This window comes from Eurosta solidaginis, chromosome 3 (genome assembly GCF_040869045.1).
Source record: "Eurosta solidaginis isolate ZX-2024a chromosome 3, ASM4086904v1, whole genome shotgun sequence".
In the NCBI taxonomy this organism is placed as follows: Eukaryota; Metazoa; Arthropoda; class Insecta; order Diptera; family Tephritidae; genus Eurosta; species Eurosta solidaginis.
This window is the reverse complement of record NC_090321.1, coordinates 189,609,613-189,630,379: the sequence shown is the minus strand read 5'-3', so window position 1 is coordinate 189,630,379 and position 20,767 is coordinate 189,609,613. Positions and strand designations below refer to the sequence as shown.

The following is a 20,767-nucleotide window of genomic DNA, read 5'->3' as shown; positions in this document are numbered from 1 at the left end:
AAACAATTTTCACTATTACATGAAATGAGTATTAGCAGACAGTGCGTAAGAAAGAGTCACTTGCACTTGCTTTGTATTAATCGGAATATAAAATTTGGTTACTAAAAATAATCATAAATTAATTTGTTTGTTTAAATTATGTAATATGAAAATTCATTTGTGTGCGAAAGTGCTTTCTTGTATGGTACACAGCGTGCACGCCATATACATATTCTTCTTCATTGCTTTTTTATGTTTCTGCTCCCCTTTTTTCGTTTTTCCCACTCACCTGTGCGCATCAACATTGACACTATAACTGCAGAGCAGCGTTCCATCCAAATAACTGTCATATCGCCCGCCATCGCCTTCATTCACTGATATTATAACCAAACCTCCCTCAGAGGTTTCAATGTATTTGGCGGGACTGTAAATTATTTCATATCTGTAAATAAATAAAATAAAAGCAATTTTAGTTTGAAATTTAAAAATTCTGATATAAAATTTGAATGCATAGTATCCCTGCAGTTCAGCAGGTCGGCCACTGGGTAAGAGAATTCTAAAGCCTGTTATAGCAAGGGTGACCTTATCCAATATACTTTCTTTTCTTTTAACATTGCCAAGTCATTTGAAGTGGCGTTGTGCCAAACGTAGTAAACCAAATACCTAGACAAATATAACACCCTTTCCCGTACAGCAAGGACGTTCTGATTTGGGGTACACTTTTTCTCAACTTGCCGCCTACTGCAAGCTTAATGGCGTACTTCTTCTAAACATACCCAACAAAGTTAACTTAATTCTTTGGAAAATATCCTCTGATCATGCCTCTGCTCGAACAACATTGATGAGCTGGAAGTTTGTAGAAATCTGATATTTATAGAACGTTCACAAAGAAACTTTATGGAATTACAAATTTGTGTAATAAAATAACTAATTTTCCTTTTCACGTAAGGCCGCTAGCTTCTTTGATGAAGGTCCGTCTGCAGCACCAAAAAATATGACGCATTTTTAGGAAAAAAGTTATCAATCAATAGCATCCGTTTTGTCCTTTACTTTTTATATCTAACCTAAGGTATGTTCTTTGCCACCAGGTCTAAAGTTTGAATTTGGAGAATGTAATGCTAAGCATTAATAATTTTTTTTAGGTAGGTTCTCTTCAAATAAGGAATCCATAGTATATGGCTTTACAATCGCGCCTAATCCATCAGAGAACTAATTTTAGGAAAGCACTTTCGTCTTATGACAGCTGTAACACCATCTGCGTCGGCTTGATGAGTATGTAATCGAACGCCTGTGCAGGTGGTTGATGAACAGTGTCCACAGCAGAGGTGCGTGCCGGCGGTACCCTGTCCACTGGTTTCGTAGCCTCATACAACCTCACTGATCTTCGTATACACCTGGTAATCTGGTAATGGGTCGATGTACTTCAATGTGTTTAAGAACATCCATGATTGCCGGCTAGATACATTAATGAAAGCCCCGGCAATGTTTCAGAACACTCATAAGGCACACTATCTATATTTCATGGAGCACGGTATCTACCGACTTACTTTTGGTATACGCATGTTGTGCTGTGGAGAACAGTTTTTCATCCATGTTGGAGTTTTTGTACAAATCCATCAAAGGGTTTAAGAAGAAATGATGTTAAGCTACTAAGCCTGTACTTTTTGGAGTACATATGATCGATCTTCGGTACATGATTCATTTTTATACACCCATGGAATATTATTTTAAGCTGTCCTACGATCGCTCAACATGAAATTTTTCAGCGTAGCAGGATATATACCACATGGGCCCGGCTATTTAAATTTACAGAACGGGAACAAAATATACAAAAAAAAAAAAAAAAACTCGAGGACAGCATAAACAAAAAAAAAAAAAAATATTTTGCCCATTTCAATATATTCCTTATGGTTGAAACATTATTGCCTCCAATCTCTTTACTTTCATACACGGTTTGAAGTATAAGGAGCCAGACAGTTAGTGTAGCTGTCTAGCTTCATAGCTAAACTTACCTTATGATACTACGAAAACAATCTTTGCCGTTCAAGGACACCTTCATAACTTGGCAGCAGAATTTATTACACACGAAACATTTCTCGCGCATTTGAGAGATCTTAATCTATATACAAATATATCATTTCAGTTTTTAATCCGACTCCAAACGGTTCTTGATAAGGCACCTTCTTTATTGCTGTGAAGCTATTTGTGGCATAAATACATTAGGTCACTTAATCAAATCTCTACGGGGGGTCTCTTTATAAAACCCGCTTTTGGAGATAATTCATGTTTTTATTACTTACCCAGGAATTGAACCTGGGACGTTTGGCATGATAGCCAAGCATATCACAACAAACAAACAGCGTCCGCACCTTGAAAACATGTCAAAGTTACAACAGTGTGGGATATTTGTATCAACTATAAAAAATAATTTCAAAAATAAATGCTTTAACAAAATCTACGTGGCACGTGTAACGTGTAAAAAAAATGTTGTCTTTAAATTCTACAGAGCGTTAAATTGACACCTTAAATTTGTTGAGTTCTGCCTTTTGACTTGCGCGCTGATTTGAAAATCCAGCCGTCTTAGGCTAAACGTATTTTCTTAAGTTAAGCGTAGGGCAAATAGTATTTTTATGCGGTTTTGACGCACCCACAGTGCCATCCCAACTCCTAAACATTTGTTGATTATTGCTTTCTCTACAAATAAATATTTATATGTATATACGTCTGTCAAGACGCTTTAGCTATTTTAAGGTTATGGTTTCATTTGATGGAAAAACTTTTTTTATCTCAGTTACCATCGTATTGTGTTGGCAACAGCATTCCTTAAGTAAGCGCCTGGAATGAGATGGTAGAAGTCATCGAAGTAACGAAAAGTTTTCAATTTCAATTTTTCGTCTTAATTTTTTTTCTTTTGCTTTTAAAGATTTTTATTTTCATTGTTATTTGTGTCTGCGTCTGTATTCGAATGCGTACAAATGTGTCGAGTGCTGTACGGAAATGAAGTTGAAAGCGTTACAATGCGCTGAAGATGAAGAAATGTGAGAACTGAAGGGAGGAAGTTGCGTGACGTTTGTTGACATAAAACTTGGCTAATACTGAAGCAACAGAATTTCGATGCACGTTTTTGGTTGAAGTCAAAATTGATTTCATTGATAGAAATTACAAAGTTTTAGCGAACATTAGAACAAAATTTTGTCGAAAGGAGGATGCCAATTTAGTACGCGCAAAAATTTACTGTCGCTAGTGCTGTCACCTTCTGATTGTGCGGAATGATTTAGTTGAAGGAAGGGAGGAAGCTGATAAGCGGAATAAACTTATTGAATGCATGGGAAATCATCGCACGAATTGAAATGCACTGTAAATAATCTTGGTTGTTCGCTTCTTGAGGCTTAAAACAATATTGAGAAAAATATTCGAAAAAATTTTATTACTAAAAACTTTATATTTACTGGTCAACGATTCAAGGGAGAACAACTACATCGGTTTTAATGATTATTTCCAAGTTTATCTCTACGTTTGACATTCCGAGTGTAGTGGGAAGAAGGAATAATTATTTCAAAGTTGGCACTTAAGTTGAGATATTCAAATTATATTTCGACCTGAATTAGCTACTTAATGAAACGTATTAATTTGCTCGAAGGTGGCACTGGAGACACACTCAGTATCTTGATTTTCATTGGAGCAAAACGCTTCCAATTCGGAGTTTTGAAAACAGTTGCAATGGAAGCGATGGCGAAAGTCACGAGCAAAGATAACGAGAAAGCCGTTAATGAAGAGGGGGAGGCTGAGAGGAAATTTGAGATTAGAGAATAGATTTACAAAAAAGCAGCAAAAATATGCAGAATACACAAACAAACAAAAACAAGTAAGCAAGGCTAAGTTCGGGTGTAACCGAACATTACATACTCTGTGAGATAAAGGGTAAAGAATTGCCGAGATTGTACGCATAAAATCAAATCATTCTGTTATGATTTTGAAAAGAATCTCTAGAAAATATACAACTTATTTCCTAAGCGCCTCGAATATAAGAAAAAGTTCCAAGTTTGATATCTGAAGTCCACAGTTCGGATATTTGGGCTCATACACAAAGCCAAAAGTATATATTCAAACATTGATGTAACTGAAACGACAGTTTTTGTAATTTTTTACCACGCCATATTTTTGGTATCTGAAAATCCCGTGATTCCGGGCAGAAATACGCGTTTTTAGCAAATTTTGACACGAATATCGCGAAAATATGACCCAATTCGGAAAAATTTAGCTCAGATTTAGGTTTTTTTTTATCCTCAGGGTTGCGCATTTAAAATCAGACAGTGCTGGTTAGCGTTTGATATATTTCTGAAAGTACGCTCTTCTTGCCAAAGGACTCTTTAAATAACTTTCATTTTTACATTTGTTTTAGCTTCCGATTGCCTTCCAGTATCACATTCAAACACAGACCACGAGAAGTCTACATTTTTTTTTAAAGAAATTTATATTTGCCCATTTATTGCTTAAGTTATATTTTGCGGCCCTACTTAACACGTCTTTAAATTTCTCATATCTTTCATCTATAACTTCTTGTTCATGTATGCTACTATGGTTCCAGTATTAATGAAGTCCCTGAAAGTTGCAAAGATGTATCAAGGAAACACTGCTGGAGCATTGGAAATTTCAAATGGTTCATAAGCAAAACCCAATATTCATCTTACTGGTTCACAAATAAGGGTCCGTGAGTCCAAAGCAACTGAAATTCGAAAGAAGTCAATTAATAAAACAAAGGCAGCTTTAAGTTTTTGAACAACCAGATTCAAAACTTTTCCACTCTTCACTTTCTGTTTCAACTCGACGTTATTCTACGTTAAGACAAGCCTTCCTTATTTTCAGTTAATTAAACTTTTAAAACTTAATTTCTTTTATATTTGAAGATATGCACAAATTTCTTGTATACTTTCTCCTCTGTTATGTGAACATAAACGAAAACCAAACAGCTGTTGTCTCCAAGGACACATTGAACGCAGCAATTTTCAAGTGTTGATATTTTTCTTGTTATCATATTTTTTTTCAGTTGCATATTTCCTTGCGTGCAAGCCCACCCCACTCTCACCCAAACATTTTTTTTCCGAGAAAAATATTTTATTCTTAATATGCGAGGGTTGCAGTTAACGTAGTTATTAGCTTCATACATTTTAGCTTAAGAAAAGTGCGGCGTATTGTCGCTTGTGTTAAAAGAGATACAAATTGCATCCATTATTTATAATACAAGTCAAAAAAGCATGCGTATATTAAAAATTTCCTAACAGCTGTTTGCATTATTAAAAAGTTATGAGTTTACAGTTTTGTGTGTTAAATATTTGTGGGGTGAAATTCTTTATCTTTATTTGTATCATATTTATCACTCACTTAAAATGTCAGTGGTGGGTTTGTTGAGTGTAGTGTCAATCACAAAAGTGCACCCTCCTGTTTGCATCTCTAATGGAGACAAATTGAAAGCGCTCTATCGACGTTATTATCTTTTGAAAAATTAAGTCCCAATTTGTTGTACCTAATTTCTGTTTTTTTTCCAAAGCTGCTTTTTAGAGCACAGGTAAACTGGACGCAATTCAGGAGCAGTGGGAACATATTTTTAAAGCACATCGTACCGCCAGCGAGGAAAAAATTGGTTACCCGCGACCATGGGAAAAAAGCTGGTGCAAAAAAGAATGCCGCATTACAACCGCAAGAAAAGACGCTACTACATTAAAAGCGAGGGAAACAAGAAGTGTGTGAACGCTACTGCGAGGTGAAAAGGCAAGCGTGATGCCTTTAAAGTAAGAAAAAAAACAGAGGCAGAAGAGCCTGAGTGTGAGGAGCTTGAGCTGCTAGACACTAATGCCCGCAAAATTTTACCAAAAAAAGTCCGCGACAGAGGAGGGAACATTTCTTTGCTCTGTATAATAGGGACAGGGATGTATCGCCCAGGGATGATGACCCCGAATGCGATGATGATTGAACTATTTTCGCCCCTCCCGATTATGATGAAGTCAGAATAGCAATAGCCAGATTAAAAAACAACAAAACCGCTGGCGGCGATAGAATGCTTGCGGTGCTATACAAGTTAGTAGGGCGCATGCATCAGCTTCTTTGCAAAATGTGTTTGGACGATTGAATGCCTGACGATTGGAATCTAAGTGTTCTTTGCCAAGTCCACAAGAAGGGAGATCCCAATAAACTGTGCCAACTATCGTGGAATCAGCCATCTTAATATCTCATATAAGATTTTCTCAAGGTTATTGTGCAAAAGATTGAAGCTCACCGTCAAGCGGCTAATTGGACCTGCGCAGTGTGGCTTCAAATCTGGTAAACACACCATATTTTTATTACGCGCCAACACTTGGAAAAAATTCATCAAAAAAGAGCTGACACACTTTGGCAGCACGAATTTCCCCACGCGTATTGCCGAAGAACTTATACGGCTATGGAAATGAACTCCATGTTCTCAGTTAGAACTAGAAAGGACCTGCCTGGCCGTTCTTAATTTAACGAGGTTTCAAACAGCGTGACATTTAGCGATTTTTAACTTAAAAATAATACAAGCAGCAGAAAGTATTTTGACCGGAACCCGCCTACGAAAGCAAAGGAGGAGGATGCCCCCACTCCTCTGGAAGGACCAATGGGAAAATTACTTAAGTTCCCTTGAGGTTACCAACTGGCATCAGTTAGCTCAACGAAGAAGCCTTTTAAACAAGTAAGCGCCAATAAAGTGCGAAAGTAACCGTGTAATTCTACAATCAAACTGTAGTGAATTATATAATTAAATTGCGTACCTAACTATCTGGATTTGAGTTCAACCCTTTCCCAAATTGACACGGAATGCTCATTCAAAAATTTTTATTGAATATATTCAATGAATATTATCAAATCAAACTTACCGCCCTCGCTCCGTTGAATGATGATACCAACGCACTGATTTTTGTCTCAGCACTTCAGGAATCTTAACAAAACACGACAGGTGCAGTGTCTGGCCATACGAAGCGGTGATACGCTTTTTCAAAACGCTCGTGTCACAAATGCCGGAAGTTTCATTGGCAACATCCTGTGGCAAGGGAGATATGCAAAGAAAATTAATTTAATGTATTTGTGGAAATGTAAAAAAAAAATAATTTAAAAAATGAAAGCGAAAAATAACAGAAAATAATTAACCAAGCCCCACTGAATTACAAAAAAAAAAATATATTTGTCTGAACGCCTTGTAAAAGTGTCAAGCGGAATATTGATTAAAGCATTGAATGTCGCATTTGCCTTGACACCAACGACAATAGCGGCATTCAAAGGCAACCACCATGTTCGCATACACACACACACACACACAAAATAACCAAAAAATTGGCCATTATACCAACAAACAAGTAATTTTTATTTGACAATCACATTATCATTTCGCTCACCTGTAATAGTCCCAACTGATATGGCTTGCAGATGCTCGCATCCTTGTCCCAGCCACAATATGGATCGGCTACACAACGGAAACAGGAATCGTAACGGCGGGCGCACATCGCCAAATCGATTTGTTTAACATTGTGATCGGTAGCCAAGTACAATGAGCCCGTCTTCTGACTCAAACCCATTTCGCGTATCGGTTCATTGTAGGCCACCTGCAGCACATCGAGTAAATTGGAGAAACGTTGACCGTAGCGTATGAATTGAACAATTTTGTAAATGAGACCAGTGCTTGTGCCAACAAAATACACCAGATACTCTTGATTTAGTTTATCGATGCGAATTCTATGGGGTATGAGAATGTTGGTGATGGAAAAAGAAGAAGAAGAGAGCAAAAGTGTAAGTATGAAAAAGAGTTAAAATTGTGATGCAGTAAAAAGAAAAAATAGAATTACTAAGGGACGGTAGCACCAAGTTTTTTTTTTTATATTTTTTAATGTTCTTCATGCTTTATTTGGTGTTAATACCACTTTCGGTTGTTCTTGTTGTTGTTGTTGCATTTTTTATTACTGCATGTAAGTGCTTAATTAAAATATTTTGCTCGAATTATAGCTATGCAGTGACGATAAATTTTGGTTTTGACCCAGTGATGGTAAGAAAAGTTATAGCTGCGCCGAATACCTACAATCATTCTGAACCCTTTTTGAAGCTTAAATAAATTACTTTGGGCAATTTTTTTTACCAACGGCTACTCATAAAATAAATACATTTTCGGCATTCTTTATTAAAAAACGAGTGTTTGTGTGTGTGTATGTTTTTTCCTACTGCAAAGGCCTCCGAGATTTACGAAAAAGTTAAGATTTAAGATGAGATTTATAATAAAAAAGAAGGCGAAAACCAGAGAGAGTGAGAGCAAGAGTGAGAGCTAAAGTAACAATAAGATTAGAAGTTGGAGTAAAAGTAAGAATAAGAGTAAGAGTAACAGTGAGAGTAAGAGTTTTAGTAGGAGGAAAAATAAGGGTAAGAGCTAGAGTAAGAGGAACGGTAAGGGTGGGAATTAAAGTAAAAGTAAGAGTAATATTAAAATGTAAAAGTTATAGTAAGACTAAAAGTAAGAGTAAGAAAATTACTAAAAAGTAAGAGTAAAAGTAGGAATTAGAGTAAGAGCAAGAGAAAGAGTTTATAGTAGCAGTAAGAATAAGATTAAGGGTAAGAGCATTAAATAGTAAAATAACAATAAAAGTTACAGTGAGAGTAAGAGTGAGTGTAAGAGTAAAAGTAAGAGCAGGAGTAAGAGTAAGATCAGGAGTAAAAGTAAGAGTAAGAGTAGGAGTAGAAGCAAGATTAAGGTAGAAGTGCGAGAAGAGTAAAATCAGGAAGAAGAGTAATAGTAATAAAAAGAGCAAGAGTAAGACTAAGAGTAAGGGTAAGAGGAGTAAGAGTAAGTGTAAGAGTAAGAGTAATTGTAAGAGTAAGAGTAAGAGTAATAGTAAGTGTTAGAGCAATAGTAAGAGCAGGAGTAAGAGTAAGAGTAAGAGTAGGAGTAAGAGTAGGAGTAGGAGTAAGAGAAAAAGTAGGAGTTAGTTTAGATATAAGAGTAACAGTGATTAGTAGATAGATAGGTAGTGATGGGTAACAGTAAGAGGAAGATAAACGGAGAGGACAAGCGAAAGAGAGAGGAAAGAGAAGTGGAAGAACAAGAATAAGAGAAAGAATTTTAGAGTGATAGAAAGAAAGAGAAGAAGGGGATTTTGGAAAGAGGTGTCGATATATAAGGAAAACACGAAAATGGAATCTTATGTAAAAGTTACTGCAACTGCGGAACCTAATCTGGCTGCAAATTATGTGACGACGGAAAGCCTATCAAAAGTTAACTTCTTGAGGTTTTCTGCTGAATATAAGTAGGTACGAATACGGTTTTCCTAAATCAATGGTTTGAATACCAACATCTGTATCTAGGGACTAAGCAAGGAAAAACGTTGAGACGCTAATGAGTGTCGATAGCTTACTAAAATTTCCTAAGGCCCTCAACAAAAGTCATTTTTTTTGTTGCTGGTGTCGCATTTGTTTTGAGCAATCTAGTTGAAGTTAGGAACTATAGGCTCTGATCTTAAAAAGACCAAGTAAGAAAACTTAATCTATGAGCGCAAGTATCTGGTCGGATGTTATATGATGATAGAAACTAACCTAGCTTATTGAAATATATACTGCAGAACCGGGCACACCGGGCCATTTTTCGGTTTTTTGGAAATATCTTTTGACAGAAATAAAACTTTTAATTTCCGCTTTCGGATTCGTGTTCCTGGGTTCAAAACGCGACTTTTGACACCTCTCCCGATATATTTGGACGAGTTTCGGATCAATACCGTGGCAGTGTGAAACAATCCGTCTCAGGCTTTAGGAAAACGACTATACTCAAGTTATTTTATTCGGAGAAGAGAAAGAACTCGCCCATAGAAAAATTCTGATTTTACCATGCACAAGATGGGGTTATTTCAATCACCCTACGGAAAAAGTGTTTAACTTTTGCAAAAAATACCAAATATTAATTCAATTTTGAAACCACTACCAATATTCTGAAAAAGCTTTTTATTAAAAAAAAAAAAACACAAAATATAAAGAAATAAATAAAGGCGATGAAATTCGCTGAAACCGAGACAATATTATTTGTACTAGGGAACTTTAGGATTGGAAACAAATTAGGGGAAATAGGCAAATTTTAAGTGTTAAAATATCTTTGACACCATATTGAGGAGGGCTACGAAATTTTATATATGTGACCCGGCCTATGAAAAGGTGGCTTATGACTCAAAAAAGAAATTGCGAAAAACAGCTGTTAACACCTGTTTTTTTTTTGAGTCATAAGCCCCTTTTCATAGGCCGGGTCACATGTATTTTAGTAAAAGATATGGAGCTTAGGAAATGAAATTGATAATAGATATGGAGACAAAAGTACCTACGGAAATCACGAAAAAAGGAGTCACAGAATGCTGCTCGAAAGCCTTCTCGCTGTGAGCTGCCAAGAGTGTTAAGTTATATTAGCTCATAAAAAGCCGCTATGACGGCATAAAACTTATTTGAACCTACTGAGTGCTACATCGGATATGTACAACAAATAGGCCGAGTTGTTTATAAAATCAAGAATATTTTGATGTCTATTTCAGATAATCTACCCAGATTTTCCAAAGCAGGGCTTACGACAGATCTTAAACGTGTTCTAGCTGGAGCCGGGCAATTAACAGAAAAAAATACTCAGCTGTCTCTTTTGCAGTTACGACTTTACAACTTCTGCGGTGATCATCATGCGAAAAATTTATCGTGCCTAAAGCCCAGTGGCCAACAAATCGCTATGAGCTTATGGGTGTCGGATCTAGATCTACTTAACACATTCGGCTTTACTGCGGGAATTCCCGTCACTCAAGTGTCCCACAGTAAAGCAATTGTGGGAATTACCGCACATTTTGAATCGAGTCTTTCAAACGGTTAACTTTTTTTCACTATACATTGGTAGTGTTGGTAAAGTGTTAGACTACTGTCGATAACAAGAAAACCACAATTCAACTAATTCTAATATGGGTAATCCCCGTTCAATGTTTAAATATACCAGTCGTTTATTTTTTGCTTAGAAGAGCCTTCAATAAAACAAACTGCGGGAATCCCCGCGCATGTTGGTACTATGGAATTCCCGCAATTTGTATAGAACAACTAAAAGTACTATTAACAAGTAAGGAAGGTTAAGTTCGGGTGTAATCGAACATTACATACTCAGTTGAGAGCTATGGTGGCAACATAAGGGAAAATAACCATGTAGGAAAATGAACCGAGGGTAACTCTGGAATGTGTTTGTATGACATGTGTATCAAATGAAAGGTATTAAAGAGTATTTTAAGAGGGAGTGGGCCATAGTTCTATAGGTGGACGCCATTTAGGGATATAGCCATAAAGGTGGATCAGGGTTGACTCTAGAATTTGTTTGTACGATATGGGTATCAAATGAAAGGTGTTAATGAGTATTTTAAAAGGGAGTGATCCTTATTTTGATAGGTGGACGCCGTTTCGCGATATCGCCATAAAGGGGACCAGGGGTGACCCTAGAATGCGTTTGTACACTATGGGTGTCAAACGAAAGGTATTAATGAGCATGAGGGCGTGGGCCTTAGTTCTATATGTGGACGCCTTTTCGAGATATCGCCATAAAGGTGGACCAGGGGTGACTCTAGAATTTGGTTGTACGATATGGGTATCAAATGAAAGGTGTTAATGAGTATTTTAAAAGGGAGTGGGCCTTAGTTCTATAGGTGGACGCCTTTTCGGAATATCGTTATAAAAGTGGACCAGGGTTGACTCTAGAATGCGTTTGTGCAATATAGGTATCAAACGAAAGGTGTTAATGAGTATTTTAAAAGAGCGTGGGCCTTAGTTCTATAGGTGGACGCCTTTTCGGGATATTGCCATAAATATGGACCAGGGGTGACTCTAGAATTTGTTTGTACCATATGTGTTTCAAATGAAAGGGGTTAATGAGTATTTTAAAAGAGCGTGGACCTTAGTTCTATAGGTAGACGCCTTTTCGGTATATCGCCATAAATGTGGACCAGGGGTGACTCTAGAATTTGTTTGTATGATATGTGTATCAAATGAAAGGTGTTAATGAGTATTTTAAAAGGGAGTGGGCCTTAGTTCCATAGGTGGATGCCTTTTCGAGATATCGCCATAAAGGTGGACCAGGGTTGACTCTAGAATGCGTTTGTACAATATGGGTATCAAATGAAAGGTGTTAATGAGTATTTTAAAAGGGTGTGGGCCTTAGTTCTATAGGTGTCCGCCTTTTCGAGATATCGCCATAAAGGTGGACCAGGGGTGACTCTAGAATTCGTTTGTACGATATGGGTTTCAAATTAAAGGTGTTAATGAGTATTTTAAAAGAGCGTGGGCCTTAGTTCTATATGTGGACGCCTTTTCGGGATATCGCCGTAAAGGTGGATCAGGGGTGACTCTAGAACTTGTTTGTACGATATGGGTATCAAATGAAAGGTGTTAATAAGTATTTTAAAAGGGAGTGGGCCTTAGTGGACCAAAATGTGGACCAGGGTGATCCAGAACTTAATCTTTCGGGTACCGCTAATTTATTTATATATGTAATACCACGAACAGTATTCCTTCCAAGATTCCAAGGGCTTTTGATTTCGCCCTGCAACACTTTTTTATTTTCTTCTACTTAATATGGTAGGTGTCACACCCATTTTACCAAGTTTTTTTCTAAAGTTATATTTTGCGTCAATAGACCAATACAATTACCATGTTTCATCCCTTTTTTCGTATTTGGTATATAATTATGGCATTTTTTCATTTTTCGTAATTTTCGATATCGAAAAAGCTGGCGTGGTCGTAGTCGGATTTCGACCATTTTTCACACCAATACAAAGTGAGTTCAGATAAGTACGTGAACTGAGTTTAGTAAAGATATATCGATTTTTGCTCAAATTATCGTGTTAAAGGCGGAGCGGAAGGACAGACGGTCGACTGTGTATAAAAACTGGGCGCGGCTTCAACCGATTTCGCCTGCCAAATTTCATCATGATTTCTTCAACGACTGCCAAATAACAGCCTGCAAAACTTCTAAATTACCTTCTTTTAAAAGTGGGCGGTACGACGCCCATTGTCCAAAATTTTACCATTTTTCTATTCTGCGTCATAAGTTCAACTAACTTGCCAAGTTTCATCGCCTATCCCGTATTTGGTAATGAATTATCGCACTTTTTCGATTTTTCGAAATTTTCGATATCGAAAAAATGGGCGTGGTTATTGTCCGATATCGTTCATTTTAAATAGCGATCTGAGATGAGTGCCCAGGAACCTACATACCAAATTTCATCAAGATATCTCAAAATTTACTTAAGTTATCGTGTTAACGGACAGACGGACGGACGGACGGACGGACATGACTCAATCGATTTTTTTTCGATACTGATGATTTTGATATATGGAAGTCTATATCTATCTCGATTCCTTTATACCTGTACAACCAACCGTTATCCAATCAAAGTTAATATTCTCTGTGAGGTCTGCTCAACTGAGTATAAAAAAGTTAATGGGGAACTCCCGTCATATCGGGAATTCTTGGCATTAGTCCAGCAGATTTAAAACTATTCAGTGGAAAAAAGCGGGAATTATCGCCCTTAGTTTTTGTATGAAAAAATTAATTGATTATCTCGCAACCTCCACTGAAATTAATTGAAGCCGAATGTCTTAGTATACTCCTTGTCCTTTCATTGTAGTCTGATCATATAGCTCTTCAAATTTAAATTTCAAAGTGATGTTCCACTTTTGACTAATTTTGTATTTTGCATGTCCCCTTGGCTGCCAGTATAGGTATGCCGGCTTTGATGTTCGTTGTTTCCTCGTTTTCAGAACCCATATAATGTATACTTCAGAATCCACAACCCAGATAAAGTATACTTTAATTGTGTCGGTTAATACAGCAAAAAGTTGCTTGCATACGCCTTCTAGCTTAGAGCTAGAATATTGTGCAGCTCGCGCGTTTATTGCTACTTGGCTGTCAGAAAAGATGTATACTTTACCAGTTATATCCGCACCTCGAGTGATTTGCATGCCTACCAAATCTGGAGGACTTCTGCTTGAAACACATACCTGAATCCATTTTGAAGTCACCGGTTGTTAATTTGTGAGTACAAAGGAGAATCCACCAGCAACATAAAGAGAGTTTGCTAGTCGTCTATTAAAGTTTTACAATAATCGAAAAACTTGCCAAAAATGTATACATATAGGTATGTTGGTAATTTTAAAAAGCGTATATCTTGATTGCAAATACAAAGAGTTCACAGAAGCACCAAAAAGGTGACAAGAGTTGTCATATTATCACAAAAACTTAACGCAGCGGTGTTGGAAAAAACAACTCCGTATACAACACGATACTTCGCGTTACTCATACGCCATGACATGCAGTGACTGCGAACCTGTGTCCTGTGTATAGCGAATTTGCGTAGTTACATTTACACATATCCATATACACATGCTTACATTGTCAAAACACATAAAGAATGTTCAATCTTTTTCATCGTTTTTGACAACAACAACAACAACAACTTAACTATTTTCTACACTATCATATTCACTTTTAATGAATTAAGTGCAAATTTTTTAGTGTTTCGTTTTTTTTTACTCACTTATCCACAACCAATTTGGTGAGTACGATATCCCTTTTGTAAAAGACTGGATTGGCAAATTCATGATCTACCGCCTTGTCCATTAGCGGATGTTTACGTATGAAATTTAACACTGAATCTGGTAGTGCTGCAGTATCGTTTGTGCATGTGCCCGGTCGTGGATCGGGAACTTTAGAATTCAGTACTGGCAGCCATGCGGAATTTGAAGTTGCTTGCTCCTTGAATTTGCCTGAAAGTAGGAAAATGTTGAATAAAATATTAAATGATGTTATGTGGTAAAGTATGTGCTTTGTAATAAACTTTTTTTTGTTTTTGGATTGGAGATAGATTAAATTGACAAATCTACCGTCAGACAAGTGTATTTCAATTTTTTGGAATTCGAAAATAACTAAAGCCTATATGTATATTCTGTTATATATTTTCGCAACAACTGGGACGACGCCGAATAGAAATTTACTGAAATTAATTACACCATGGTTTTCGTTCATTATAATAATATATAAAACGATATTTTAATCCATTATACCAAGGGTTGTAACCATCATCATGGCAGACCCGCTACCTTACTGGTTTAGATGTTTTTGCATATTCAATGACTACTTTAACCTCTGCGCTGATGATGGTAATGGGAAGCACGCAGGTTTTATGCTTTTATGTGCCGTTGTTGGGCTATCGTCTAGATTTTGGACCGAAGAATGCATTATGTATTGACGTCAGAAAGCGCCTGCGCATTACTTCGCATTCGTTAGCACTTCATCGACGAATGCGAAAGATATTTTATCATTTTGCTTAGTCGCGGTTAAGAAGGGTTGAAATAGGCTTTACTTTACTTGAATATCAAACATCATTGATAAAGGTCCAATATGTGGATTCCGCCGAAGTGAACGGGTTGTAGCTCTGATAACTTTTCGCAAATTGCTCAACCCCCACTTGTATGGCTCACACAATAAATATCATTCGTAAAAGAAAACAAATTTGGTTAGAATCAGATCCAAACGGGTTGACTGACAAACATCGGGGCATGCAGACAGGCAAACATCTAAACTTTCACATTTATTCTATTAAGTTGTTGGAAAAGCTTAACCAGCGAAATGCTTCTTTAAATTTATCTACAAACGAATATTGTGAATGCTTCTGAACTTGTTGGCCATCACTCAGCTATGCGTGTACCTTAACAAATTTTCAACCATGAACCGACAGAAATTACAAAAATTTTTACCTCATCGTGCGTGGCAGAAATCGCGTCAACAACTTATGTGCTAAGAAATATCTAATATTTGTCACATACATATATACAACCTTCATTCTTCTGTTTAAAGCAGAGATTGCATTTAACGGCTAACCTGAAAAGCGATATACAAAAATAAGTAAGGAATGCTAAATTCGGGCGTAACCGAACATTACATACTCAGCTGCCAAATTGCAGCTTGCAAAGCTTTTAAATTACCTTCTTTTAAAAGGGGGCGGTGCCACACCCATTGTTCAAAATTTTACTAATTTTCTATTATGCGTCATAAGGTCAACCTACTTACCAAGTTTCATCGCTTTATCCGTCTTTCGTAATGACTTATCGCACTTTTTCTATTTTTCGAAATTTTCGATATCGAAAAAGTGGGCGTGGTTATAGTCTGATTTCGTTCATTTTAAATAGCGATCTGAGATGAGTGCCCAGGAACTTACGTACCAAATTTCATTAAGATACTCCAAATTTACTCAAGTTATCGTGTTTACGGACAGACGGACGGATGGACAAGGCTAAATGAATTTCTTATTTCGCCCAGATAATTTTGATATATAGAAGTATATATCTATCTCGACTAGTTTATGCCGTTACGGGGTACCGTCTGCTCAGCTGAATATAAAAAAAGGGTTTCTTAGTGATATATGTTAATTTTTATTGTTATATCCAGCTGTATTTGAACACATAACTTTGATTGGATAACAGTTGGTTGTACAGGTATAAAGGAATCAGGATAGATATAGACTTCCATATATCAAAATCATCAGTGTCGAAAAAAAATTAGATTGAGCCATGGCCGTCCGTCCGTCCGTCCGTCCGTCCGTTAGCACGATAACTTGAGTAAATACTGACATATTTTCACCAAATTTAATACACGAGCTTATCTGGACCCAGAATAGATTGGTATTGAAAATGAGGAAATCGGATGATAACCCTTTTTATACTCAGTTGAGCAGAGCTCACAGAGTATATTAAGTTTGATTGCATAACGGTTGGTTGTACAGGTATAAAGGAATCGAGATAGATATAGACTTCCATATATCAAAATCATCAGGATCGAAAAAAAATTTGATTTAGCCATGTCCGTCCGCCCGTCCGTCCGTCCGTCCGTCCATTAACACGATAACTTGAGTAAATTTTGAGGTATCTTGATGAAATTTGGTATGTAGGCTCCTGAGCACTCATCTCAGTTCGCTATTTAAAATGAACGATATCGAACTATAACCACGCGTACTTTTTCGATATCGAAAATTTCGAAAAAGTGCAATAATTCATTACCAAAGACAGATAAAGCGATGAAGTTTGGTAGGTGAGTTGAACTTACGACGCAGAATTGAAAATTAGTAAAATTTTGGACAACGGGCGTGGCACCGCCCACTTTTAAAAGAAGGTAATTTAAAATTTTGCAAGCTGTAATTTGGCAGTCGTTGAAGATATCATGATGGAATTTGGCAGGAACGTTACTCCTATTACTATATATGTGCTAAATAAAAATTAGCAAAATCGGAGAAGGACCACGCCCACTTAAAAAAAAAAAATTTTTTTTAAGTAAAATTTTAACAAAAAATTTAATATCTTTACAGTATATAAGTAAATTAAGTCAACATTCAACTCCAGTAATGATATGGTGCAACAAAATACAAAAAAAAAAAAAGAAAATTTCAAAATGGGCGTGGCTCCGCCCTTTTTCATTTAATTTGTCTAGGATACTGTTAATGCCATAAGTCGAACAAAAAATTACCAATCCTTTTGAAATTTGGTAGGGGCATAGATTTTACGACGCTAACTGCTTTCTGTGAAAATGGGCGAAATCGGTTGAAGCCATGCCCAGTTTTTATACACGGTCGTCCGTCTGTCCTTCCGCATGGCCGTTAACACGATAACTACAGCAAACATCGACATATCTTTACTGCACTTAGTTCACATACTTATCTGAACGCACTTTATCTTGGTGTAAAAAATGAACGAGATCCGACTATATGACCACGTCCACTTTTTCGATATCAAAAATTCCGAAAAATGAAAAAAATGCCATAATTCTATACCAAATACGAAAAAAGGGATGAAACATGGTAATTGTATTGGTTTATTGACGCGAAATATAACTTTGGTCCACCCTTATGGCGATATTTCGAAACGGCGTCCACTTATAGAACTAAGGCCTAATGCCTTTTAAAATACTCATTAACACCTTTCGTTTGATGCCCATATTGTGCAAACAAATTCTAGGGTCACCTGGTCCACCTTTATGGCGATATCTCGAAACGGCGTCCACCTATGGAACTAAGGATCACTCCCTTTTAAAATACTTATTAGCACCTTTTTTTTGATACCCATATTGTACAAACAAATTCTAGGGTCATCCCTAGTCCATCTTTATGGCGATATCTCGAAACGGCGTCCACCTATGGAACTAAGGATCACTCCCTTTTAAAATACTCATTAGCACCGTTTTTTTTGATACCCATATTTTACAAACAAATTCTAGGGTCATCCCTGGTCCATCTTTATGGCGATATCTCGAAACGGCGTCCACCTATGGAACTAAGGATCACTCCCTTTTAAAATACTCATTAGCACCGTTTTTTTTGATACCCATATTTTACAAACAAATTCTAGAGTCAACCCTGATCAACCTTTATGGCGATATCCCCAAATGGCGACCACCTATAGAACTATGGCCCACTCCCTCATAAAATACTCTTTAATGTCTTTCATTTGATACATATGTCATACAAACACATTCCACGGTTTCCCTCGGTTCATTTTCCCACATGGTTATTTTCGCTTATGTTGTCACCATAGCTCTCAACTGAGTATGTAATGTTCGGTTACACCCGAACTTAACCTTCCTTACTTGTTATATATATAAAACTTTGGAAAACACTTAAAACCTGATTATTTAGTAAATAATGCACCTACAATGTTGAAATCTTACGTGTTGACTGATGTTGAAACTCTTGATAAAAATTTGAAAATTTTTTTTTAATGGGCGTGGCACCGCCCACTTGTGATAAATTCAATTTTACAAATATTATTAATATAAATCAAAAATCGTTAAACCTATCGTAACAAAATTCGGCAGAGAGGTTGCCTTTACTATAAGGAATGTTTTGAAGAAAATTTAACGAAATCGGTTAAGTACCAAGCCCACTTTTATATAAAAGATTTTTAAAAGGGTCGTGGACGAATAACATAAGCTATATCTTTGCAAAAAATGGTATTCAATGTCAATGGTATTTCATTTCCCAAGTAAATTTATAACAATAAATAGGAAAAACTTCAAATTTTAAAGAATGGGCGTGGCACCGCCCCTTCTATGACTAAGCAATTTTCTATGTTTCGAGAGTCATAACTCGAAGAAAAATTAACGGATCGTAATAAAATTGGGTACAGAAATCTTTCTTATAGCATAAAATATTTCTGGTAAAATGGACGAGATCGGTTAAAGACCACGGCAACTTAGATATAAGACAAGTTTATAAAGGTCGTTGACTAGAAAAATAAGTTATAACTTAGCAAAAAGTAGTTTTGAATCAATGATATTTCACTTATCAAGTGATATTGTAAGAGGAAATGGGGAGACGTTTTTCTTTTAAACGGGCGGTGCCACGTGTTATATGGAAAAGTAATTTATCTGAAATTAAATGTGCAATTGAAGCTCACGCTGAGTATATAATGTTCGGTTACACCCGAACTTAGACACCTTCACATGTTATACCTTTCATGAACATGAAATGGTATATTAACTTTGGTCCGATGTTTGTAAAATAAATAAAAAAAAAAAATAAATGTAAGGCGCGATAACCACCGAAGAGATCTAAGGCCGAGCTTCTCTTCCAATTTGCGTCGTGCTCCTCTTGATTTTTCCCTACAAATTGGCCGGACGGGACCTACATGTTTTATGCCGACTCCGAACGGCATCTGCAAGGCAGATGAGTTTTCACTGAGAGCTTTTCATGGCAGAAATACAATCGGAGCGCTTGCCAGACACTGCCGAGGGGCGACCCCGCTTAGAAAAATTTTCTTCTAATTGAAAAATCTTATTTCTAAAATTTTGATGTTGCTTTGCCCGGGAGTTGAACCCAGGGCATACGGTGTGATAGGCGGAGCACGCTACCATCACACCACGGTGGCCGCCATGTAGCGTTGAGAAATATAGAAGATAGACTCACCATTAAGTATACCGAATTGAGCAGGGCGACGAACAGAGTTAATATAGCCATGTCCGTCTGTCCATCCGTCCGTCCGTCTGTCTGTCGTGGGTCCGTCTGTCCGTCCGTCCGTCCCTTTGAACGCAAACTTGTCCCTCAAATTTTGAGATATCTCAATGAAATTTGGCACAAGGGTGTATTTTTGTATTATATTAGACACTGATCGGATCCGGTAGGATCGGACCACTATAATATATATCTCCCATACAACCGATCGTTCAGATAAGACGATTTTGGTCATTCCTGCCGCGATTTAAAAATTATAAACATGAAACTCGGTGTTATATATTCTAATATATCATAGAATATATCCTGAAATAATCACTTTGATCGGAGCTATATATAGTTATATCCCATACAACGATCGTGCAGATTAGGGGTTTTTTGCCATTTTTTATTTTATATTTATCTTAAAAATCGTTTAGGTATGTACAACTGTTCACTATATATTTCCTATCTTATACATCCGATTATTTGGAGATTAATAACGGGATACGATTATTGTACAGCCCCATTCATGAAAGGTATGAAGTCTTCGGCACAGCTGAAGACAGTCCCGTCCTTACTTGTTTTCTAATTATTTTCAATTGTATTCTCACTACCACTGAGATCGTTTGGTTTGATTTAGGTTTTTTTAAAACTATTATTTTGCGCGCGAAATTGGTTTTTTGAATGGAAAAGCTCTCGTCTGCTCTGCTAGAATTAGCATAATGTATACTTAACATTATAGGTATTATTTCCGGAACCAA

The 20,767-nt window shown here is 36.8% G+C and overlaps 1 protein-coding gene across 4 annotated transcripts in view; it reads right to left on the bottom strand.

Moving 5' to 3' along the window:
- Sema2b (Semaphorin 2b) overlaps positions 1 to 20,767 on the bottom strand; it is a 484,623-nt gene that overhangs the window by 10,727 nt on the left and 453,129 nt on the right. For all 4 annotated transcript variants that reach the window (XR_010951199.1, XM_067774324.1, XM_067774326.1 and 1 more), the window contains exons 10-13: positions 14,565 to 14,793; positions 7,386 to 7,722; positions 6,870 to 7,033; positions 269 to 421 (exon numbers count right to left, since the gene is read on the bottom strand). Coding sequence is in view for 3 of the 4 variants with exons in the window: in XM_067774324.1 (XP_067630425.1) it covers positions 269 to 421; positions 6,870 to 7,033; positions 7,386 to 7,722; positions 14,565 to 14,793 (883 nt within the window). In the remaining variant the exon portion in view is untranslated. The remainder of the gene's footprint in view (positions 1 to 268; positions 422 to 6,869; positions 7,034 to 7,385; positions 7,723 to 14,564; positions 14,794 to 20,767) is intronic.